The sequence below is a fragment of the Trichosurus vulpecula genome, chromosome 8, assembly GCF_011100635.1.
Source record: "Trichosurus vulpecula isolate mTriVul1 chromosome 8, mTriVul1.pri, whole genome shotgun sequence".
Classification (NCBI taxonomy): Eukaryota; Metazoa; Chordata; class Mammalia; order Diprotodontia; family Phalangeridae; genus Trichosurus; species Trichosurus vulpecula.
In genome coordinates, this window is record NC_050580.1 from 114519546 (window position 1) to 114545997 (window position 26452).

The 26452-nt window shown below is 39.6% G+C and overlaps 1 protein-coding gene across 1 annotated transcript in view; it reads right to left on the bottom strand.

The window, feature by feature from the left end:
* The window catches only part of SEC11A (SEC11 homolog A, signal peptidase complex subunit), a 39611-nt gene extending 14039 nt beyond the window's left edge, over window positions 1-25572 (bottom strand). Inside the window, exons 1-3 of the mRNA XM_036737045.1 lie at window positions 25450-25572; window positions 13351-13460; window positions 3350-3499 (exon numbers count right to left, since the gene is read on the bottom strand). Coding sequence (XP_036592940.1) covers window positions 3350-3499; window positions 13351-13460; window positions 25450-25500 — 311 coding nt within the window. The 5' untranslated portion in view covers window positions 25501-25572. The remainder of the gene's footprint in view (window positions 1-3349; window positions 3500-13350; window positions 13461-25449) is intronic.
* Between the last annotated feature and the right edge of the window lie 880 nt (window positions 25573-26452).

Consider the following 26452-nt stretch of genomic DNA (forward strand, 5'->3'; position numbering starts at 1 on the left):
TTATTTAAAAAATAAATTGTGATATCTCAACATAAGAATTGTCTTTCAAACAAACGTCTTAAACTCAGCAAATTTTGAAAAGTTTGTGAAAACATATTTCTGACAGTAGGAAATAGAGAACTTCTGGCTAGGCCAGATCAAGGCCCTGACAATTTTATAGTGTAAACTAATGCCATTTTGTCCACAGTAATGGAACCCAGAGAATACCGGTTACAGATAAGATAAGGTGGCAGCTTTTGAATGTCAAGGGACCTTTCAAGTATTGTAAAAACTTTACACTGTAACAGTTCCAAAGACAATTCACAAAAATCTAAGTTACTCCCTAATTAATATTCAAGTCCTTCAGAATTTTATAGAAGAATAAATCTTTACTTCCAATATTCAAAATTTATTTTGAAATAAAGGCAAAGAAGCTATTTCTTAGTAGAGAAAGAAATGTTCTAAATTACTAAAGAGTTAAAAAAGAACTTCCAAGTATGGTGGTAACAATTTGATACTCACTGAAAAAGCAAAGAATTGGGTATCAAAAGTTACAAGTTTGAAATTTATACTTATTAAAAATAGGCAAAAGAAAATCCTAACAGATTGAAAAAAAATTTAAATAGGCTTAAATACATATTGTATTCTAGTTAATGGCCAAGAGGGATGAGTTGGAGAAACAGAGAAAATGAGAGGCAGAGAGCTGGAGAGAAGGAGGAACGATATAGGTGACACAGAAGAAAAGAGTATGGGAAAGACAGAGATACAGAGGTGAGCATGTTGATCTAAAGTAGCCCAAGTGATCAGCTGTTACTATTGTTTTAAAAATTCTAATCAGGCTTCCAGAAGTATATAACAATCTTCTCTGTGATGAAAAGAACTTTATTCACTTAAAATTTCTCTTTGAAATAAAAGCTCATTTCCCCATAATATTCTAAAGGTTTTGTACAGAGTTCAGTCTTAGAAAGACAGGACTGTGTGGAGTAGAATGATTAGATGTGTAAAACTGATTCAGGTTTTAGAAACTCTTTGAACTTACACAAACTGATGGAAGTGGAGTCAGGAAACTACTACACACAATGACTACAACGATACAAATGGAAAGAACACCAGCTACACGATCATCCTAAATGAATGATGTGAAATTAAAAGGAACAAGTCTGTCCCCAAAGAAGGGATTGCTCCTTTCCTTGGATGTGGAACATGGCATATATAACAGCAGATTTTCTGGATGTTCTGATTGGCTTTACTTATGTTTTTTTCTTCTTTCTCTGGAAAAAAAAATTCTTTGTTACAATGGCTAGCTCTCTACAAGGGAGGAGGAGGAGGAGGAAGGAAAGGATATAGAGAGAAATCCAGGCAATGTAAAAACAAAAGATGTCAATCTCAAACCAAGGAAATTGTACAAAATCTTAAGGAATTATCATTAATTTAACAGCTATTCCTTTGTCAGTATAACAGGGAAGATGGAATATTGACACACATAGAGGCAGAGAGAGGACCAAATGGACTTTACACAACACACAGGCCACTCCCCTGAGATGTTACTTTGGTGCAGGTGCTACAGCAATGGGAAATCAAGTGCCCTGGAGGAGATAGGCAGCAAGAGAAGCTACTTCTGGAGCAACTATGTCACCATTTCCAAAGTACAGAGGTGGCAGTTAGCCAGGATATTTAAGGAGAAGAGAGGGCAGTTACTATTCCAGGAGCAAATAAGACTGGCCTTAACTGTTGCCCTTGGGCTGAATAAGATTAACAGTAAGGGAAGAATTGACCCTTGTAAGCATTCAGCAAGTAGGGAAGGATACAGCTGCAGCTGTGTGGGTGGGTGTTGTTTGTACTCCACCTGTGTGTTGACTAAGTTGGGGGGAGGGTGCCAAAATCCCTGGAAGGGGAAGTCTGATGACACAGTAATTGGTATTCAGCTTGGGCTGAGAGTAGAGAATCCACCCCACCCTATCCTTCTAGGGGCCAGTTGGGGAAAGTTTCCCCTCAATTGTTTAAAAGGGTAGGACAGCCTCATCCCACAATATCTGAAGGCTATATATGAAATCAGCATTTATGTCACTTGGCAGAACTTTTATCTCCTCCCTTCCCTCCTCCTAATCAAATCCAGTTTTTCGGTGTAGTTCAGGGGTCAGTAACTAAGTACATACCCAAGGCTCTCCTTGCCAAAATAAATGAAGAGTCTGTACTTGTGTGCTGATTCATCTCATTAATACTCAAACACATTACATACTATGAAGGGCAGCTTTGGAGGCAAGTGAACTCAGGATCCTCCCCTTACCCTACCAATGAGCTCCCCGGCCCTGGGTTTGTCACACTTGAAAATCTTTTCCTTAGTCATTACCCCCCACCTTTAGAAGTCCTTCCCCACCCCTACTGTTATACTTCCTTTACTTCTCCCTGAGCTAAGTCACATATCTTATCCTCCCAGAGCTAGATTTCCCTGCGTTCCATTTTCAATATGATAAAATAAGCTAAACTCATGCTACTGGGGGCAAGGCTGAAATACAAATATTTAAGAATACATATTTATACCACTACTCTTCAAAGAGCTATAGGCTAAGAATATTAGCAAATATGGCTCTTCTTTCTATAATGCACATTTTAAAAGCACCTACTATGTGCAAAGCACTGTGCTAGGTACTGGAAAGGCTGCTGATCCGTCATCTAGCTAGATTCTGGTATACTTGTGGAAATCAGCAAGCAGGGAGGTGAAGAGATAATCTGTCCGAAAAAACTGGAGGGTTTAGTGGACCACAAGCCCAGTGAGTAAACAGCATGATATGGCCAACAGAAAGCTAACATGAGCTGAGGCTTCAGTAAGAGACAGTATCTAAGACTAGGGAGGCATAAGGATCATTTCTGCCCTAGTCATTCCATATCTGGAGTACTGTGCTCAATTCTGGATTTCAAATTTTAGGAAGGGCATTGATGCCCTGGGGAGAGAGTCATCAAGAGGAAGGTACCCATAATGGTGAAGGGCTGGCTACTAGATCCTGTAGACCTGGGCAGGTGGAAAGTGGTACAGAAAACCACCAGATGAAAGGGGGGCTGTGACTTATTCTCTTGGGCCTTAGCAAAACTAAGGACAATAAACAGAAATTGTAGAAAGGCAGGAACAATGCTCAATGCCAGGAAAAACATAACAGTGAGCGCTACCCAAAAAGGGGAGGGGGAGTGGACTTCCTGAAAAATCTCAAGAGAAAGGTGGATAAAGTGAGGTAAGGTGAGGATTCCTGCTCAAGTTTGACGAGATGGCCTTTTTAGTACCTTCTGATTTTGTGATTCTGGGAAAATAAAATCCAATACCACAAAAGACACTGAAAATACTTGAATAACCCAAGCATCCATGCTTTGCACATACCTTTCATGAATTTTCAAGACCCGGTGAACAATTGGAATTTCCCTTCCTTCTATCTTAAAGACAACAATCTCTCCTACTCTTATGGGATCTTCAATTCGATTGGTTAAAAAGAGAAGATCCCCTCTGTGAAATGCAGGTTCCATGCTTCCACTGGGGAAAAAAAGAGCAACATCATTAGCAAAAAGAAATACTTAGTTGAGCTTAAACATATTTCAAAATTAGATGACATAAAATTCAGCAGAACATCTTTGGAATATTCATCCTCTATAATTACAATTGTAATAATTTGATTAAACATGTCTTTGGCTTAAAATATAGCTTCCTCTGGCTCCCATCTGATGAGTTTTACGCTAAAGGTTTGTTACATTATTAGTCCTCATTCGAACTAGCCTATTTCAAGCACTATTATTTGGAGCTTTCTTATATCTTGAAAATGGCACAATGTTACTAATTTCTTAACCTTTCTAAATTTCAAATGAATAACACAGTAGGAAAAGAAAGAACGAACTTTAAAAACACTGCCTTTATTACATCTGAAAACCCCTAGATATATTCTGGTATTCAAATGAGCACTGGATCATCTTTTACTGCCAATTAGGAAGATATGGCTAAGATGACCTTATGGGTTTAACTCAAGTGCTCATCAAAGCAAAAGAGCAGCTCGCTTAAGAAATCACATCTTTATTATCTCTTTGTCCCTGTTTTGCAAAAAAGCACAAAGGTGGGAGAAAATGAATAAGGGCTCAAGAATAGGGAAGGTGGAAAAAAACAGATTAATAAGAGAAGGAACTGGATTTTCAGTTACTCCATGCAAATGACTCTTACCGGTTACTTGAGACATTATGAATTTACCTATGAATTATGGTGACAGGAGTGGATTTTCAGGTCATTACAAATGTACTTCAAAGAGCAACATTAGCTATTAACACAATTTAATTCCATAAAGAGAACTTCTGCTTGTTCACCATTCCCTTAACCTAAATTTCTAGGTAAAATGTCTAATATCCTTAGTTTTCCTCAGTACCGATAAATAAATTCTCTCTTAGACCCATCCTATGGATTGGTATCCCATTAGCAATTTTTTTTTTAAAGTTCCTAAGTCTTCCCTCTAGTATCCTAAAAGTCAAAGAAGAAGTGGCAATAGATTTGTCCAGGGGGTAGGATCAAGTAGATAGAAAGGGAACCAAATTCATGAGGAAGTTTGACATGCCCTCAAACAGCAGCCCTGGCCTCCTCATTTGCTGTGTATAACTTTCCACACTACCATGTAAGGGGAAAATGGTTTTGCTTCTTGAAGATGTGACACCCTACTTCCCCTTTCACTTCTATCTGGTCCCCCTTTTCCTTCACAGCAATGACTTCTCTGCAGATTACTAGCTCAGTTAAGTGTTTACATTGAACAAACTAACCATGGAAGAAATCTCTCGTTTAACTTAAAGGGATATTATGGTCTCTTTAAATGTGTTTGTTACAGCTTATCTGACTCATTTATCAGGCTCTGGATAAGCTACATTTTACACCCAAAAGGAGCTGGTCCACATCTTTAGATCAGACCTGGGAGACTTTTAGTTCTGCTTTATTGGTTTTCACTTCTTATTTCTAACCCCTAGAGCTAAAAAGACTTGAAGGGAAAAACATTAGAAAAGTAGGAGAAAATAACTGTTTTTACCTGAAAAATAAAAACATTTTAGAACATAAAGCTTTTAAAAATTATGCATTTAAAAAAATTATGCATTTAAAATACTTAAGATAAGGGATTCCTCCATGGCTATTAATTCAGGAAGAAGCAAAAGGGGGGGGGGGCGGGGAGAGCAGTCTATGAGAGCAGCAAACACATATTATCGGGGCAGGCAGTTGTGGGAATCTTCAGAAGATCCAGAGGATGTGAATCCAGAGAACCTGGGGTCAGGCCCTATCCCAGGGTGTTATTTCAGGTCATTTGTTGTGATTGTGTTCTATGAATATTCCTGCTGGAGACAATCACCACCTCTATATGTATTTTAAATGCACTATGGTGTGCTTGCTAAAGGAAAAAGCAAAAGGAACTGAGGAAATGTGACACTTTATTCTTGCCTAATAGAAAAAATGAAGAATTTCTAGACTGCCTGGAAGAAATAGTAATAAAAAAAAAAACTAGGAAGATATTTCTAGATAGGAGGCGGAAGGAAATTAAACCAATGCCATTTAGTTGTATGACAGAAGGATGTGTCACAGAGGAAAGATGTAGATGCTAGAAAAGCTGAAACCCTGAAGAGTACCGCTGTATAAAGTCATGAGGTTCTTCCCAAAGAGGGTGGACCTGGACCTTCTGAGGAAAAGGCATCCCATGCTCCCAAGAACAGCAAGGAGTATTCACTGGAACCAGCAGGTACAAACCCAGGATGGAACCACAAAGGAAACTAGTGATGGAAGTTTTTAGGGAGCCCAAAGAGAGAGAGATTTGCCTGCTACAAGGTACAGAGGGAGCCACATGTACACATGACAAAATAAAAGATATGCCATCTTTTGAGGAGTATCAAACCCTGCCAACCACTACTTCTTGAATACATGTTGGAATGAGGATAGTGCTAGAAAGAATATTTAGGGATTCTAAAGTTCTTGGTAAAAAACTGCTGCTAGAGTTGGAGCATTAATCAACTTTTCTCTTTGGAAAGGAGGATATTGGAATTAAATAGCTGTTAAACAAAAATAAAAAGCTGTCAAACATTTATTTTTTGTCTATGCGTTAAAAACAAATCTCTCTCTATAACTGTTATATATAGAAGACAAATACCTCTACATAACTATAACTGTTGGATGGCAACAGATACAACAAAGAAACCAGAGTAATGGTAGAAAATATGCCCCGTAATTTGTAGAAGGTAACTGGAATAAAGTACTGAACTTGGAATTAGGAAAACCTGAGTTCAAATCCTGCCTTGGCAACTTACTTGCTGTGTGACTCTGGGCAAGTCACTTAACCTGTTAGTCTCAGTTCCCTTGCTGGTAAAATGGAATAGTAGCACCTCCCTTACAGGATCAAATGAGATAATAAATGTAAAGCACATTGCAAATTTTAAGGCCTTAGATGTCTACATACCAAAATAGAGCAGATGGATAATTTAAAAAAGTGAACGAGAAATTTTAACACAAGCAGAAAAATATGACCTCTTACGACTAAGACTTAATGAAGACTCACAACCAAAACATGGCAATGGAATGGCATAGTTTATTCAAAAGAAACAGATCTGACAGAAAAAAAATGAATGTAGGATTATATGTCAAAATATATGCATATACTTGGACAGAAATCTATGAACCTGAAGCAGGGGAGGATATTTAAATACAGATAAAATGAGAACTACAGGAATATACCACCTACCTTATGACCACAAGGGGGAAATGGATGATGAGTTCTCAATTCATGATGGATGCAAGATATAGGCCTTATTGGGGGCTTTCATTGCCTAGACAACTAATGAAAGTTGACCATTCAATTATCTGATGACCTTCTCTATTGACAATTTCATTTTTCAAAAGGAAGAAACTGCAACGAGAACTGCTGATTGGATCTAATTCTCATCTACAAGAAAGAACTAGGCTGATTGTGGGGATTAATGGAATTGAGGGAGAAAGTGACCCTGTTGAGTTAGAATTGTGATTAGCAAGGAGGAGAGCTCCAGACATAGTCCAAATTATACCTTAAAGTTTAAGAAACCAGATTTCAAAAAGTTCAGGACAAAAACAGGTCTGGTCTGATGGCCTGACCATAAAACAGGAATCCTTTAGCACTTGTAGGTCTGTATTCCAAAGAGATCACAAAAATGGGAAAAAGACCTACACGTACAAAAAATATTTATAGCAGCTCTTTTTGTGGTGGCCAGGAATTAGAAATTGAGGGGATCCCCAGCAATTGGGGAACGGCTGAATAAGTTGTAGTATATGAATGTAATGGAACACCATTGTTCCATAAGAAATGATGAGCAGGCAGATTTCAGAAAAACCTGGAAAGACCTACATGAACTGATGCTGAAAGAAGTGAGCAGAACCAGGAGAACATCATATACAGTAACAGCAACAATGTGCAATGACTAACTTTGATAGACTTCGCGCTTCTCAGCAATGCAAGGATCCAAGACAACTCCAAAAGACTCATGATGGAAAATGCTATCCACATCCAGAGAAAGAATTATGGAGTCTGAATGCAGATCAAAGCATACTATTTGTTCTCTCTCTTTTTTTTGTTCATCTTTCTCGTGGTTCCTCCTATTGGTTCTAATTTTTCTTTATAACATGACTAATGTGAAAATATGTTTAATATGAATGTATATGTAGAGCCTATATCAGACTGGACACTGTCTTGGGGAGGGAAAGAAAACTTAGAACTCAAAATCTTATGGAAGTGAATGGTGAAAACTAAAAATAAATTAAAAAAATTTTTTTTTAAACCCAGGAATTCTTAATCTTTTATGTCATGAACACCTTTGGTAGTCTGATGAAACCAACACATTCTTTCTCAGAATAACATTTTCAAATGCATAAATACACAGGATTACAAATGAAAGCAATAAATTTAAATATATATATATATATGTATATGTGTGTATATTTATTTCATGGACCCCAGGTTAAGAACTCCAGTTTTAAAAGAAAAAACAACTGCCCAAGGGGGATAGGAAAAGGAGAGCGATAAGAATGAAACTCTGATGGCATGATCCCAATGAGGAAGGAATGGGGGAGGGGAGGCAGTAAAAGAGATAGATGTGGTTGCACAGGGACTGTTCTCTGGAGCCCCGATATTAAAAGGGATGCACACAAGTTATGGAAACAATTTACATAGCCAAGGACAACTACAAATGAATGACACCAAGATAAGGCACTTGAATTGTGTCAGGAAGACTAAAGACAAAAATGAGTTAAGACTTACAGAAAATGTTAAGAACAGAAAGGGCTTAGTAAAAACAATGTGTGAAGAAAAAAAAAATAAGGAAAGCCTAAGTCCAATTCATCAATGAGAAAGAACTAAGTCTACTCCTAGTCTGTTTCTATATTCTGTCAAGGAGAATGATCTGATTTTTAAAAGACATTAAAGCTAAAGATAGGTGAGGCAACAGAGATGAATTACATTAAAGGGTGCTGAAAAAAACTGCACAAGTAATCCATGTACCAACACAAGCCATCTTTAACAAATGATGAAAAGAGGGGCTGGACAAATGTCCCAATCTTCAAAAATAGTTAGAAGACAGATTATACACACTATAGGTTGGTAAGCTTAATATTCATTCTCAGAAGAATTCCATAATTAAGCATAAAAAGTGAAGTAGTCATAAGAAAACAGTATGGGTTTATTAAAAACAAGTAATGTCAATCTAACCTCCTTTCCCTTTTTGACAGGGTTACTAGACTGGTAGAACAGGAAAATCTGTTAAGATACAGTATGTCTAAATTTTAGCAAGTCAACTTAACAAAATCTCTTATGATCTCCTTAGAGGAAAAATGGAGAAACATTGGCTGGCTGGCAATGCTGTTAGATGGAATCATCACAGGTTGAATTAATGGACTCAAAGAATGGACAAGTGAGCTATCTGGCTCCGTTCTGTTTGTTTGACATTTTTGGCAGTGCTTTGGGCAGATCCATTTGGCATGTAGATCAAAGTTACAGATGACAAAGCTAAAAGGGACAGCTAATATGGTAGACAAAAGATTCAGGGGATAAAAGACTCAGCTGACTTAATAGACTGTCTCTAACAAGAGCTCATTTAATAAGGATAAATGTAAAGCCTGGCACTTAAAGTTTAAAAACCATTTGCAAAAAGATATGGCTAGATAGCAGTTCACGAGCAAAAGACTTAGGAGTTCTTATTGACTCCATGCTAAATTGGAGTCAATAGTGAGATAGATCCACCAAAAAAACCTAATTTGATCTTAGGCTAGCTACATTAGTAGAAGTATAATGTTCAGAACAAGAGAGCATTTATATTCTGATTAGATGATATCTGGATAGTGTATTCAGTTGAGTACCAAATAAGGGACATTGACAAACTGTAATATGTCTAGTGGAGGATAACCAAGATTATTGTAAGGGGACCAAAAACCATTCTATATAAGGCAGATAAGGTGAAAGAAATAAAGATGTTTGACTTGGGAAAAGAATGATTTAACAGGAAAATATATCTGAAGGACCACGAAATGGAAGAAAGATTAAATTATTCTCCATGGTTCCAGAATGCAAACATAGAACCAAGAGTGGAAGTTGCAGAAGCAAATTTCAGTTCAACTGACTAAGGAAGAACCTCCTAAGAATAAGAATTGTTCAAAAACAGAATGTGGTACCTCATAAGGTAGACAGGGCCCTGTATGTAGAAGTGTTTAAGCAGGGCCTAGATAACCATTTGCTCAGGATCTTGTAGAATGGAGGCGTCAGACATGTAGACTGTAGGCTGCATGCAGCCCACAACGCTCCCAAGCGTGCCCTAAACCAGATTAAAATGTAGTTCCTTTTTGACTTTAATGTGCTGATATAGTGTAATAAAAAAGGAAATCTAGAAACATGCATGGTTTCCTAAGTCCATATGTGGCCCACAGTGATGCCTATGTATGGTTCAATAGCCCCCATTTCCATTTGAGTTTGACACCACTGATACAGGACAGATTAAATTACTTGTAGGAATCATTCCAAATCTGGCTTATACCTAGCTTAGAAGAAAAGTTGGATAGGATCATCACAGGTTTCCCCCAAATAATTTCTAAAAACAATAAAGGAAGAAAAGTAGTTATGGTATTAGATTTTTACATTTCCTGCACATTAATGACAAACAGACCATCTTAAGTCCAAAACACAAAATTAGGATATGGCTCAGTCCACCACTGTCAACAAACATTAACTGTACTATGTGTATTTATATTATTATGAGCAATAAGCTCTGCGAAAAGATACAAAACCAAACATTACATAGTCCCTGCTTCCAATAAACTTCTATTCTACACATATGAATAAATACAAGGTAGTCTAAGAAGGGAGAGAACACTAATGAGTGGGAGTATCAGAGAAGACTTCATGGAAGAGGTGGAATTTTCACTGAGCCTCGACAGAAGACAAGGATTCCAAGAGGCAGAGATGAAGAGATCAGCCAAGGCCGCGGTGGGGGTTGGCCTGAGGGAAATCATGGAGACGAGAGATGGAAAAAAAAGTGGGGAACAGCTAGTAGGCTAGTCTGATGGTAATGTGGAGTGAGTGAAGGGGAATAATATTAATCAACAAGCATTTGTTAAGTGCCTTGCAGGAATACAAAAATAAGTAATATGAAATAAGTCTAGAAAGACACATTGGAGCTAGACTCTGAAGTATGTTAAATGCCAGAGTGAGGATTCAAAAAAAAAAATCTAGAAGAGGCAATCTGGGAGCCATTAAAGATTTTTCAAGGTAGGGAGTAGTAATGGTCACACCTATGCCTTATGAAGACTATTCTGGCATCTCCGTGAAGGACAGATTAGAAGAGGGAGAGACTAGTAGCAGGGAGACCAATTAGGAAGCTATCATAATAATCCAGATAAGATATGATAAGGGTCTGGACGAGGATGGTGTCATGGGGCAGATATTTGAGATGTTGTAGAGGTAGAATCAACAAACTTGGCAATTAATTAGGATAGAGAGTGAGAAAAATGGAAGAGTCAAGCATGACTGAGACTGAAAACCTGGGAAGATGGAATGGAGGAGGGAATGACTGGAAGGAAGCCCTCTACACAAATAAGCATTTATAGAGGAGAAAATAGTCCCAGGAGAATCCATAAGATGAATTGTGTTTTGGACAAATCATAGCAGAAAGAGTTGTTGGTCTTGTTGACTGACAACTTTCTGACTTGGCTCCAAAAAGAAAGGAAGTAGTTGAAGCAATCTGCCAGAGTATCCATATGTTCAAAGGCAAAATAGTAAGTAATAATAACGTTGCTACAGAATTTGACAGGAATACAAATAAAAACTAAACCAGTATGATCCAGTGTCTCAAAAAAACCTTCCCTTTCTCCATTTCTGTTCATGTGTTCTGGTCTCTGCTGACTAGTTTGTTCCCTAACTCTCTTGACACACAATATTTAGTCCAAAGTCAGCCAAAAAGAATTACTCTCAAGGCAACCTACATTTGGGAAAGAGGGAGAGACAATGGAAGATGTGAGTTTCACAGCAGGGACAGTGCCTGAAATAGTCCTAGAAGCCACAAAATCTGGGGTTACCTCTCTACAAAGAAGTTTCTGTGGCTTCATCCCTTTTTCTTCTCATTTCTGGAGTATGTACTGTTTACAAACTTAATCCTTCTGCTTCATTCAATTCTCTGTCTCCTTGTTGTTAAATCTACATACAAATTCTTAAACTTTTACTTAAAATCAGTATAGGTCACAACTAGGAAGGCAAAACTCAAACAGACAGCTAAGAACCTAGGAATCTATTGGAAACTTCTGCTTCCTAGTTACCATGAGAGCCAAATTTGCAGTACACTAGATGGATAAAATAAAAAATTTCGTTATAAAAATATATACTGCCCCCATACCCCAAGGAGGTCACTGACAAAAAAAAGGCTCCACATACAACAAAATACTTATGGTAGCACTCTTTGTGGTAGCAAAGAACTGGAAATGAAATAGAAGTCCATCAACTGGGGAATGGCTCAACAGAGTGTGGGACATGAATGTAATTAAATATTATTGTGCTCTACAAAACAACACATACGATGAATATGGAGAAGTATACATAGAAAGACTTCACAAATTTATGTAAAATGAAGTAGGCAGGGCCAAGAAAACAATATTGTATACACCATGAGTGCAACAATGTAAATAGAAAGACCAATCACCACAAAATAATCAAAACCGAGTATTTCACAATTACAAAGAACAAGCTTTGCCCCAGAGAAGAGATATAAGAAGACAAACCTCCTCACTACCTCCTTGGCAGGGTGAAATAGCCACAAGTCTGGATAACTGCATATAATGTCAGATTTTTTTCAATATATAATTGGTTTTGCTGAATTTTTTTTCTCCTCTCTCCCCCTTTTTTAAAAAAAAATTCTTTGTTACAAGCATTGGCTCTCTAGTAGGAATTAGAAGGAAAGATATAGGGGGAAATTTAGGCAATACAAAAACAAAAGATATCAGTAACACGTTATACACACATATAAGATTTTTATTGATATCTTTCATTTTTACATTGCCTAATCATAGGATGTGTACTTAATTAAGATCATAAAGGAAATAGTCTAGAGAAAAAATTCTGAATAAATAGCAGACTTGGGTCCACACCCAGTGATGTAGAGTAGTAAGGGGGACAGATTTTGAGGCAGAAGATGCAAGTTCAAATCTTGCCTCTGACACTACCTGTGTGACCTCAGAGAGGGCAGGTATACTTCCGTTTCCTCTTCTGTAAAATGAGGGGTTTGGACTAAATGACTTCTAAATCTGTCATCCGATGACCCCCACTTAACCATTTCAAGGCAGTGTTGGATTTAACAGAGAACATGGATTACTGTTGAAATCATTATCACTGAAAATGGAAATGGATTGACCAAAAGCTCTTAATTCATAAAGATCTAAATAAGATTTCCTAGTCCAATCTATCAGAGGGCCCAAGGGAGCTGAGGACAGATATAATATAAATTTTTAAATAAGGGAAATAGGAATAAGAGAGTCTATTGACAATAAAGCATTATGAAACATCTTAATTAAGAGTTCCATAAAAATAGTAGTTTTAGGAGACATAGTAATCAGAAATGGAGAAGAATAAATTTGAAGTAGTAAACTGAGAGGCACCTGAGAATCCTCCCTGTGCTACGTGGCCTCTTGGAGACTGTTCTTAAAGACTTACTTTAAAACCCAACACAGCAGCAGCCTATATGTAGAAAAGACACAGGGCCTCTGGGGCTCCGGAGTGAAATATGTGTTAGTTATTTAAAATCTCTGGGTTTTTCCCCCAGTAAGATTATTAGTTCAATCCAACTCCAGACTTTAAAAAAAGAAAGAAAAAGAACTTTTACCTGAGCACCACTACAATTGGGCTTTCACTTCCAGTTACTACCATGAGTCCTTTCCAGATCATTAAAGCTGAGGAGACAATCATTCCAAAGTTGAGGACTTGATAATATAGCTGTAAAAACAAAAGAGATGAGATTAGTCATAGCTGTGCCTATGAAGGAAGATTATCTAGTATCCAAGATACAATTTCAGAGTTCCCAAGCAGTTGCCTTCAGTAGGCCCCTGAAGATCAAAGATTTCCCTAAAAATGGTTAGTACCACATTTTTTTGGCCTATAGTTTTTCTCCCAGAGGATTCTTTCTTTCTAGTCCTACACGCCTCCCTCCACTTTTTATTATCCATTTACAACAGCAGCCTTCTAACCCAGTCTCCCTGCTTCCAGTCTTTGTTCATTCCAAAATTTTCCTGCAAGATTAAACTTTCATCAGGTCACTGATGGATTCTAGGACAAAGCTTAATAAAGTTCAGCATCCACGACCCTCCTGAACCCTACCATTTTAACATTATATCTCCTACTAGTACTCTATATGGACTTTTTTAGGTGGCTCAGTGGATAGGGCATTGAACCTTTAAGTGAGGAAGGCCTGATTTCAAATCTAGCCTTAGACACTTACTAGATGCGTGACCTTGGGCAAGTTACTTAACCTCTCTCAGCTTTACCCTCTTCATCTGCAAAACGGGGATAATAATAGCACTTTACTCCCTCAGTTGTTGTGAGGACAAATTAAGAATATTTGTAGTTTTGTAAACCTTAAAATCCTTTATAAATGCTAGCTATTATTACTTCAAACAGATTGAGCAGCCATTCCCTATGCCCCAAGCATACCCCAAGTACGTAGCTCAAACTCTGTGCCAATTATCCTCTAACGTTGGAATACTCTTCATCCCATATAGCTTATGTCCATGACACCTGACATTTTCACAGTGCTTTATAGTTTTCTAAGTATGTTGAGATGTATCATCTCATTTGAGTCCTACGACAATCAGCTACTTCTGGGAAGCCTTTTCAGAACATTCCAGGCCAATGATCTTTCCTCTCTTGGCCATTTAATGTCTACCACTTCTTTCACATTTAATCTTAGAACTCAGGAGCTGGAAGGAACCTTAATGATTATCTAATTCCCTTAGACAATTAGTCTCTGTCTAGCTCCCTTAATATTAAAAATAAGGAAACTGAGGTCTGGTAAGTTAAATAATTTGCCCATAGTCCACAAAGCTATTTAGTAGTAGATCCTGAACTAGAACCCAAGCATCCTGACTTCCAGGGTAGTGCTTTTCTTTACTCATTGCACCACATATATAACTGCTTCATTTTGTAGGTTTAAAAGGTGCAGGGACCACATGTGACTGACTTGTTACAGGGCCTGGGGAAGCACCACGCAGGCCGAGGCAGTAAATGCTCTGTTTATGATGATGATTACTGACTATATGTTATGGATGATATATGCATTATTGGTGTTCTCATAAATGCTAATGATCACAAAGCACTCGCTAAGTTTCTTCTGTTCTTAATAATACTATTTTCATAAAGAAGTGTTGAATAAATGAATTGAACAATGTATAATTTATAATATTGCCAATTTAAAAAAATCCTGATTTGCTAAGGTTGGGGTTCTCAAAAAGAAGCTCCTGTAAAATCACAGATACCTTCTTATAACATCTCTTGCATAACTGTCTTTTACTGTCATTTAATTTTTCATGAACTTACGTGTAATCTCAACTGGATCCCAGGGTCAGGCAGGGACTATGCATTTTCATTCTCTATAATTCCTCCTACAGCACATGACACTAGCACAAACATAGCCTGCACTCAAGTGGTACTGGAGCTCCACTGCTCAGGAGCTGGAAGGAATCTTAGGGACAATCTTGTCTAAGCCCCTTGTGTTGCAGGAGAAGAAACTGAGACCCACAAGTTAAGGGACTTGCTTAATGAAGGAAGGATGATAATGAGAATTGGCAACAAGTGGCAAGGCAGTCAGGCGATTTCTGGGTGATTACCATTATTTAATATTAGGTCACTTTTTAGCCCAGATCACTTTCCTTTGCCTTTCAGGCCAGTCCACCTATGAATTCCCAGAACATCTTCCAGGCCTTATACTTGTAGTCTGTCAAATCGAACAAGTATTTATTAGCCTCTATCATAGTAAGAGATGTAAAATATGCATAAAAGGGACAGCTTACCCTCAAAGAGCTTACAAACTAGTTGGGGAGACCATCTATAAGTCATGAAATAATTAGGGGAAAAGAGACCACATAAAGGTCTAATTATATAGCACAGCCATTAAGTACAAGTAGATGTGGAGAAGGGAGAATTCAACATCAGCTGGGCAATCAGAGTGGGAGTTGGGACTTGAACTGGGGCCTAAAGAACTAGGAGACTTTTCAGATCCCTTTATACTCTAAACTGTTGATTCTGTGCTATGTATACAGGCAGAGAAAAAGATAGAGGGCATTTCAGCATGCTATTGGATGAGTATACTGGAGGAGTGGGAGCAGGGTGAGAAGAAAGGACAATAAGACAAGCCTTATTGGAGTAGAAGGTTTACACTGGGGAGCAATGGCAGACAGATTTGGCTAGGTAAGACAGGGCCATGATATAGAGATGACCTTAAGTGCTTGATTAAACTTGGACTTTACTTAAAAGGGAATGAGGAAGCCATCGCAGGTTTCTGAATAAGGGGATAATAGAATGAAAGTGACTTTTTATAATTAGTCTGGCAGTTATAGGCAGGACAGATTTGAATAGGAAGGTATTAGAGGCAGAAAAACCAGGTAAAAAGCAATCCTAGTAATGCAGGGGGTGACAAGATGAAGGTCTGGGAAGAGGTGGTAAATATGAGAAAGAGAAGGGACAAATCTGATTTAAGAAGGAGATAGATGGGAATAGGCCAAATATATGCAAGTAGGAATATGTTAAAAGCAAAAGGAAAACATTTGAGTGACAAAGCACAATAAACCACTATAACTTAAGTTCATTTACTTATTCATTCATTCAGCATTTATTAAGTAACTAATATGTAACAGTCATTACGCTAGGAGCCTGGGATACAAAGACAAAAAGAAAACAGTCCTTGTCCTTGTCAAGGAGGTGACATTCAATTGAAGAGATCCTAGTTGAGAAAATATGTGTGTATTGTTGTTTATCGTTTGTTTTCAAAGAGGACCAATGACATCACAGGGAAACGTCTTGACTAAGTGAGGCAGAGCTGCACAGTCATCAGCCTCACTCTCTCTTTCAGAATCAATGAAGTCCAGTGGCAAGACAAAAGTCAAGATGACTGGTGATGGCCCGGGGTGCAGTGGATGATGGCCCTGTTTCTCCATGTCTGACCAAGCTCTAAGTGCTCCACATCACCTGCTTCAGTTGTCTTCACAGCTGTTGGAACAAACTGGTCTCACTTGCCCATTCTGCCAGAGGAAGTCTTCACGTGCTTGGGGTAGACACCCCTTAACACATTGATGGACCTGAGGCCTCGTTTAGCTGGTCTGGTGAGACAGTTTTATTGGGATATAGCTGCTGCACATGCTACAGCTTCTTGGTGCCATAGGTAAGTGTCAGATAACTGGAGAAACTCAAAGGTGGACGGGCAGCCCTCACACCAGAGGTGCTAGTCCTCCCTGAACTATCTATCTACTAATATATAGATATAGATATATACACATATGTATGTATGTATGTGTATATATATGTGTATGTGTATATATATGTACACGTATATATATATATAGGAAAGAAGGGGGAGAGAAGGGAAGGGCAAAGAGAAAGAGAAAAAGGAGTACAGAACAAAGGAGAGGGAGGGAGGGAGATGAAGATTGAAAATTCTATCACATAGTATACTTTATGGTCATTTAAAGTACAGAACTGGGTCACTTATCTATCCCTAGGATGACCCTACCCATTCATAATAGAATCAAAGTGAAGGGAAGAGCCCAGGAACCCCATATTCTACAAATGTGACTTATTTTTTGTAGCAGGTGTTTTGAAAAAGTTGCATATAAACCATAGCCTGAACCAAAAACTGGAACAAAACACATTAACTTGGTGAGCCAAAGTCTTTATTTAATGGTTTAATATGAGAACTCTTTCTTTTTCCTCCTTCCTCAATATTCCCTCCTTTTCCTCAAAGCAGTCATAGGATACTGTAGTTCTAGAAGGCATCATAAGGGATAATCTAATCTAAACTTCTTAGCTTATAAATAAGGAAACTGAGGCCCAGAAAGGGGACATAGCAAACCAGTAACAGAGTCTGCACTTGAATCCTAGTCTCCTGGTTCTAGTTCTCCTTCTTTTCTCTCTTCATTACTATCATAAAAGATGTACTTAGCCACTATCCTTCCTTACTTCCTGGCTGGACCAGCATGGCAGGTCAGTTGCCACATTGTATAACAGATACAAACAATGTTTACCAATCTGTCTTATGCTGGGAGATGCCTTATTTACTATTCCTGGGGTTAACGCAAAAGAGTTAGGGGTAGTGAGTGGATAGCCTTTCACAGTTTAACATTTAATTTGGTATCATTAGCTTATGGAAGGCACTGAGGACAGAGAATTTAAGAGATAGGCAGAATGATGTGGTAAGATATGAACTGACATTTACATAGTTTTAAGGTTTATGATGCACTATACATTACTTATATTCCAAGAGGCAGGCCATGGAGCACTATCCCAATTTTACTGATGAGGAAACTGAGGCTCAAAGAACCTTAGTAATCTAGAGGGCCAGGTAGCAGGTTGGGACAGTGGAGAACAGTAGATTTGGAAGAAGACAGAAGTTCCAGTCCTAGCTGCTTCTTTCTGGCTCTCTGACCCAGGGCAAGTCAGCCTGGCTCCCTGTGTCCAATTAGCTCATCTATAACATGAGGGGCTAGACTTGACAGCCTCTGAGATCTACAGTCAGTTCTAAATCCAGGACTCTAGACTTCTTATAGTCACACAACTAAGAAGCATCAGAAGGGGGATTTAAACAAGTCTCTCCTAAATTTCAAGACCAGCCCTCTTTTTACTACAACAACCAGCTCTCTCTGCACTTGCCGTAGAGGATGTCTGAGTTAATGGCCCAATTTCACTAGAAATTAGTTGTGTGACCTTCAACGAGTCATTTAACCTCTATAAGCCTCAGCTTTCTCATCAGTAAAATGGAAATAATACTTGTACTACTCCCTTAAAGCTGTGGTGAGGACCAAATGAAAACATGGAGGTAAAGTGTTTTTTTTTTGGTAGTCTTAAACCACCAAGAAATTACAACTTAAATATGTAAATACTTCAAAGATCTGATTTTATTTTGTAGGGGCAGGTATTCCTTCCACAGACCACAAGCATTCTATAGCCAATTTAGTGTTGAGGGTTCTGAATATAGTGGAGGTGATCCCTGGACAAATATGTTCCTATTACTGTGATAAGGGCTGAGAGCGGACCATTGGTGAAGGATAAGCTATGCAACAGTATACAAATTATAACAATGTTGAATGGAAGCAATCCTATTGTGTTTCTTTGTGCTTTCTGGATATCGGATCAGCCTAAGCAGCTTTCCTAAGCACCAGAAAAGAATGTGTTTGTTGCACCAGTAAAGAGGAGTGTGGTCACAAATGCTACCACATAAGGCTCCTTTGGATTGTACATTTTAGGTTTTTCTGTATATTAATTTACTTAGTCTCCTTCTATCCCTTGCCCTGTGGTAGAAGAACAAATAGTACCACGAATGGACTATTTCACATATTCAATAAGTGACAAATCTACCACAAATATTTATAATGCAAACCTGGTTTTAACAGGTCTTATCAATATGCACTAAAACTATTCACACTAATTTAGAATTACAATATCTGTAACATGGAGAAAATCACCTTACATGTTTCATCCACTGTGATTATTGAATCGCCAAATCCAATGGACTTTTCTCAATCCTCATTCTCCTTGCCCTCTCTGCAGCCACTGTTGATTACCTTCCTTTCCTTGATACTCTCTTCCCTCTAGGTTTCCAGGATACCCCTCTCTCCTGGTTCTCCTCCTGCCTATCTGACTGCTCCTTCTCTGTCTCCTCTGCTGGATCCTCACCCAGATCATGGCCTTTAACAGTCTGTGTCACATGGGTTCTGTCCTGGGCCCTCTTCCCTCCTCTCTCTGCACTACTTCACTTGGTGGTCTCATCAGCTCCTATGAATTTAAATTACCATCTCTATGCTGCTGATTCCTAAATGGACCTATCTTGCCCTAACCTGTTAGCTGGCTTCCAATTATGTTTCAGACATCTCCAACTGGATGTTCAATAGATATCTTGAACTCAACATGTCCAAAACTGAACTCACCATCTTTCCCCCAAACACTGCCCCGCCCCACTTCCTACTACTGAAAGAGGGTAACACCACCTTCCAGTCCCTCAGGCTTGCAACCCAGGTGTCATCATCAACTCACTATCTCTCACCCCCCAAATCCAATCTGTTGATTTCACCTTTGCACCATCCCTCACATATATTCCCTTCTCTCCTGTGACACTGCCACTACTCTGGTGCCTGGACCACTGCTGGGTCTGCCTGCTTCAAGTCTCTCCTCACTCCAATACATCTTCCAATCAGCCACCAAAGGGATTTTCCTAAAACTAAGGTCCTGACTATTCCATCCATTCTCCTAACTCAACAAAATCCAGTGGGTCCCTATTGCCTCCAGGATCAAATACAAAATCCTCTGCTTCTGTTCAAAGCCCTTGATAACCCAGCCCCCTCCTACCTTTCCAGTCTTCATATGTAACCTTAGTTCCTCCCACCTACTCTTCAATCCAGTGACAATGGCCTATTTGGTGTTCAAGAACCAGACTCCATCCCTTAGCTCTGGGCATTTCCTCTTGCCCAACCACCATGCTCAGAATGCTCTCCCTACTTATTTCTGCCTATTGTCTACTCTGATTTCCTAAATAAAATCTCATTATCTACAGGAAGCCTTTCTTAATCCTTCTAAATTCCAATACCTCCCATTTGTTGATTATTTATCCTGTATACAGCTTCTTGGTACATACTTCTGTGCTTATTGTCTGTGAGCTCCCTGAGGTCAAGTACTGACTGTCTTTTGCCTCTTTTTTTGTATCATCAGTGATGGGTCTGGAGGAGAAAGTGAGGCTGGGGACCTTGCACAGCCCTCCCTCACTCAAATCAGAGTCAACTGCAAGTTATGTCATCATCTTCCTGATGTTATGGTCCTCTTTAAAAACGAAGAACAAACACAACAAGTATCCTCAGTGCTTAGTACAGTGACTGATACATAATTGGAGCCTCAAAAATGTTTATTGACTGACTAAATAAAAGATCATATTTCCTGTTCATACTGATACCTGAAATATATTGTCCAGATGTTGAGACCTTGAAGCAACCTCAAGTGACCACCACTGTGAACCTAGGGGTGGGTGAAAAGGGCATCTAACACCAATAAAATAGCTGCCAATGAACTTTGCTCCTAGAAGGCCCTCACTTAGAGCCTTACTCTTATTTAAAATACGATTTTAAATCATTATCTGGTTTCCCAATCCACTCTAGATTAGAAGTGGCAAATTAGTATTAGAGGTAGGAAAGGGAAGATATTAAAAAAGAGACAAACTAAACAAAGCAGGAAAATGAACTCAAGATGGTTATCTGTAGCTGTCTGGCATAGTGGCCAACAGCTCTACCAAACCGGAAAGTTATGAAATCACCATAGTACAATTAAATGCTTATAATGAAGAGAGCCTGAGACTTCAAGAAGAAGATATTTAATGAACAATAAAATTATTCTTAAAAAATTTCCATCACAAGTAGTTCATTAATAAGTTTTATTTTTTGTGAGAATTTTAAAATTTAAAAACACAACAAACTTTTGGTGCTTAAAGAGGTAAATATTACTTATTGAGGCACAAGAAATACCAGAACTTGGTGCTTAAAGAGGTAAATATTACTTATTGAGGCACAAGAAATACCAGAACATTACAATATTCTTCAAACTAAACTTCATTTTATTCTAATATGTTCAATCAATGTGTGTGGAGGATCCCTGTACTTTAAAGGAATCTTACCATGACTCCTTTGGGAAAAGGGGAAAAAAATGCATCAAAGGTTTAAATGAGTAAAGGTCTGAAGCTTTTTTATAAAAAATTAGATTTCCTTGCAGAAGAAAGAGACATAGCCACTGACTTGTTTCACAGGGAATTAAAGGATGGGATAGACAGTCTGGTGTTAATGTACCAGCAGAGGCAACTCCCAGTGTGGAAACTTCCTCAGCATGTAGACCAGCAACTATTAATTCAGTTCTGCTACTTGCTTAGGGTCACAAGGCTAGGAAGGATTTAAACTTGGTCCCCTAATTACTTCAGCACCAAATTTCCTTTCTTCTATGAGATGCTGAGATGTAATATTTAGGAAAAACTCTTCACTCAAAGGCACTAGAATGTGTCCTCAGAAATGTTTTGCTTTATAACCAACAGGAATTTTTTTTTTTTACCATCTATGAATATGCGAAACTTAAACCCAGTATTATAGTCAAGCATTCTAATGCAAAACTTTAAAAGCATATACACATTGTCACAAATCAGCAGGTTACAGTGGATAATTTAATATTAAATTATATATTATAATATAAAATACAGTGGCATTTAGGGTTAGGATTAGAGTTAGATTAGAGTTAACCCTAAACAGTGCCCTAGGTAATTCTCAGATGACGTAAGTCAAAGTAGACACTAATCTGCATGGGTAAGAGCTTCTAACTGGTGAAACTGCAGGTCCTGTCCTCAAAAGCATATCCATTAAGACAGAAAAAAATTCACCTGTATTTCAATTCACCCAGTAGAAAACAGGAAGAGTAACTGGAACGTCATTGCTTTTGTGTAAGAAAGATTACAGAATCCAATTAAAATCAATCTTTGGAATTGCATTTTACTAATTTGTAGATGAAATTCAAAATAACTTTTCCATAGCCACCTGGCAAGAGCAAATAAAGACCAAAAGATATTTTTTAAAAGGTGTTCAAAGTTTTTAGTGGTGTGATGCCAAGAGTATAGTGAGGGCTTAATTCTGTGGGAGATTCTGATTTGCCATTATGTACCACTAATCACTCACAGTGCAGAGTTGGGAAACAGTTACTGCCCAAACCACAACACCCTCTTTACTCCCTGCTGCCAGCTGAGTAGAGGTTACAAAGGGGAATATGTAATAAATGGCCTCTGTAACTCTAAGGGGATCAGGGAAATAGAGGATATTTGCTTCTCACACGTTAAAAAGGTGACTTAGAGTGAATAAAGAGGGTTAGAAAAATTATGAGCTACAGAATTCTGAATATACTTACAATGCTGATTTAAAAATATGTTGCCTACGTTTCTGGGAATTTCCAGGCCAGTTTTCCAGAAAACTTCAAATGAGATCACAGTATTTAAGTTGGAAGAAGCTTAAGTGATCATAGATAATATCTATGAAAGCACATGATATTATTAAGTAACACTTCTACCTAGCTTCTTAGGGGTAAAATTACAAGGTAGAAAGTATACTATAGAAAAAAGAAAAAAGTCTGGGAAAGAAGGGAGTGAAATACTTCTCTGCTCATTTCATTTCAACTGATTCCTTTACAAAAACCAACTGAAAAATATTTATTGAGCATCTACTCTTTTTAATGCACTGAATTCAGGGAGGTAGAAGAGCTGATCTCTACCTTTAAAGGAGCTAGACCAAGAGACAAAAATTAATGAAATAATATGGTAAAAATAAGTAAGTCTCACAGACAGTTAAGTGTTAGAAGAAGAGATCATTTGGAGCTCAGGTAGTCATGCAAAGTCTTCGAATAATAAGTGAAGAAGGGCAGAGAAGGCTTCTCAGAGGTTATCACATAGGAGACTGCAGAGAGCCGAGAAAGCACAAGAGATGATGTGACAGTAAGTATACTGTTTTGGCTATAATAGGAGATTCATTTAACAGGAGATAAAGCTAGAAAATTAGTATGAAGACATTATGGAAGGCCTTTAATACCAAACTCCTTCCTGCTTCCTCCTTGATATTATTGGTAGATCAATTTACTTTGTACACTGGCACTACAACCAGATTAATGACCATATTTCATTTTTATTTAAGTAAGCTGATAATCATGCTATATAAGCAAAGTGTGAGAGCTGAGAATAGCTTAGTGCAGTAATAACAAAAAAAAAACTTACATTCATTAATATGCCTATATTTAATATGTAAATAATTCAGGGTAATTAGGCAAAAGTTATGTAATTTACATAATTAATACAACTAAACAAAATTCTTTAGTTTTTCCTCTTCTCATTCAGTTAAGTTCTTCAGTATCTATCATCAGTGTCTGTTAACACTTTCTTCTGACTTCATATCAAAATATCTTCATTTTTCAGGTACTCACAAAAGTCCTGAATACAACCCAGACAGTCAGGATGCCATTTGCTCCTTGCCCTATAATGCCCTTCCCCTTTTGAGGGGTCCCTTTAGTAGTCAGCAGTATCAGCTGTTCCTTGGCAGAGTGTCCCTGGGTGCAACTGAAACTTTAAGCCAGGAGTCTATGGATGGCCTGGCTGAAAACAGCCCCACAGTCATTATGGTGTGACAGGAGGCAAAGGAAATCTAATCATGGGGTGGGATCAGTGGGGAGAAGGAAAGATTGAAAATAGGCCTTGGATTCCTAGCAACTGGAAGTCTCAGGGCAAAGAAAAGAGCAGGAGGTAGGGCTGGAATCTGTCCTAGACAGATCTGTGGTCAAGCCAGGGGAGCTTCTTTCCCCACTCCCCAAATCCAAGGAGATTAAGAAAAGCGTATTCCTACTCCTACAAACTGTAATTGTAGTAGAAACAAGAAAGCAGAAATGATTTCATTAAGAGCGATGAATCAGAGTACCTCAATGTTGAGTTGTACAACACAATCTAGAGATACATAAATAGGTTTGCAGCAAACAAGAGTTTGCCCTATTATGACCTGATGACTGTGTGCTTAAGAAACTAGCATTAATCTTCTTTGATAGCTGCATCTAGTATATATCTACCAGACCCAACACTGAAAAAAGCCTTATTATTTCGACAAAAAACGAAGAGTTTAAACTTGTAATTTAGAAACCAAAGGTCAAGATGCTTGGAAGCTAACACAGAACCTAAGAACTCTTCTATCACTAAATGAATACAAGGTCACACTTGTGATACTGTTCCAACTCTGAATCTTAAAAGCAACTGAGATACATGTATAAATAACTATACGGCATTCCAGATACTGTATCATGCACAGACCTACGGGGCCAATATGGAATAAGGTCTGCTACTTTGTCAGAGACGAAGGGTTTAAGTTCGCAGCTTTTGCTGCACCCAGGGGATACGGAGGCATCCCCTGAATCCTGCAGCTGATACCACAGAAGAGATGCTGCAAAACAGTTGGGCTTGGGGCCAGAGGTCCCAAAGGCCTCTACAAGGCAAAACAGCTAGAAGATCCTTTTATCCAATGACTCTGGGATCCTCTTGGGAAGGGGATTTGGAGACGGTCTAGATTGGCATATCCTGCCACTCCGCCACCCACTTGGGGAGTCTCTGGGCCAGCCCACCTCAACTGGAACTTTACTGGTTGAACTGACCCTCACAGGCCCTGAGCAAGCAGAGAAAGTTGGGTCTGGGGTAGGATAAACTGACCTCAGAAACCAAAACGATCGTATAATGTTAGAGGAACCTTAGAGATCACCTGGTTCAGCCCTCTCATTTTACAGATGGGGAAACTGAGACCCACAGAGGCGAAATGACTTGCTCAAGGTCACACAGGAGCAAAGCCAACATTTGAACCCAGGTCCTTTGCTGCCAAGTCCGGGACGCTATTCCACATCGTAGGTGCCTCTTAACAGTGGGCTGGGGGGCGGCGGAGAGCGGCCTCCCTCCCCCACCCCGAGGCAGCGCTGGGCCAGGCCGTAGGGAGCCCGGCCCCTGTCCCAGGCTCGGGGGGTTCCTGGCTGCCGCTCACTCTCAGGTGGCCAGGCCGAAGGTCGGCCCGGCCCCGGGGGGCCCAAGGGGAGGGGAGAGAGCGGGGAAAGGACAGGCGGCACGGCTGGAGCAGATGAGGGGCGGGAAGATGGGGAAGGCGGGCCCCGGGATGTGGGACCCGGCCGGCCTCACCTGCCGCTTGTTCATCCGCCGCACATCGTCCAAGAAGTCCAGGGACAGCATGGCGCGGGCGGGACGGAAGCGAGGGCAGCGGCTGGACCGGCGTGTAGGCGGTACACACTTTGGACCGCCCCCCTGGGTGCCTCACACTTCCGCTTCCGGGCTGCCTGGGCCCACCCCGCCCCGCAGGACGAGGGAGGAAGACAAAGGGAAACGGAGAGAACGTGCGACCGAGCCCTATGCAGGCCACGCCCACCCTTGGCCTCAAACCCACAGCCCCACCTTCCATTACGAGACCGCCCGCCGACTGGGAAAAGTTGGGTGCCGGGAAGTCTGTCCCACCTCCTATGGCTCCGCCAATTAGGAGGACTCATTTTTGACTCGGCTCTTCTTGGATTGGCTGAGGGGCGGGACGTTCCCCGCCCAGCCTGGGGCCACACATTCTTCGTCTCTTACTTTCAGGGTTGGGTCAAGATAACCCTGGCAGGATTTGGCTAAAGTTAGCACCTACGGGCTTTGGAGTGGAGGGGTAGGGGGTTGGAGGATGAATGTAAAGGGTGGTTTCCTGCGTTCGTGGGACAGAAATGTAGTTGGGGAGAGTGAGGATGCAGACACCATAGCTGCGGCACAGTACTGCGGCTCGCTGAACTCGGTCTGGAAGGCGCTTTACCCAAGTTTGCAATGGACTCAAGCTTCGCTCACCTCGCGAGTAGGCGGGCGCAAACCCCTCTCGCAGGCAACAATCTTTTTCAAGGAGTGGAAGTTGTCCTTTGCACTAATGCAAACGATGATCGTTTATGGTCTCCTAGGGGTAACTGTAGCCAAAAAGTCATCCCCTGCGACCAAACTGGTGATGAGCCTCTTCCCCAAACTGTGCTTGGAGGTGGCGTCCATCACCAATCAGTAGCCACAGCCTCTCCAGCTTTATGGACTCTGTAGTGGCTGCGCCGTGGACAGAGGGCGGGACTTGGAGTCAGCAAGATCTGGGAAGCAGGAAGACCTGGTTCTCAAGCTT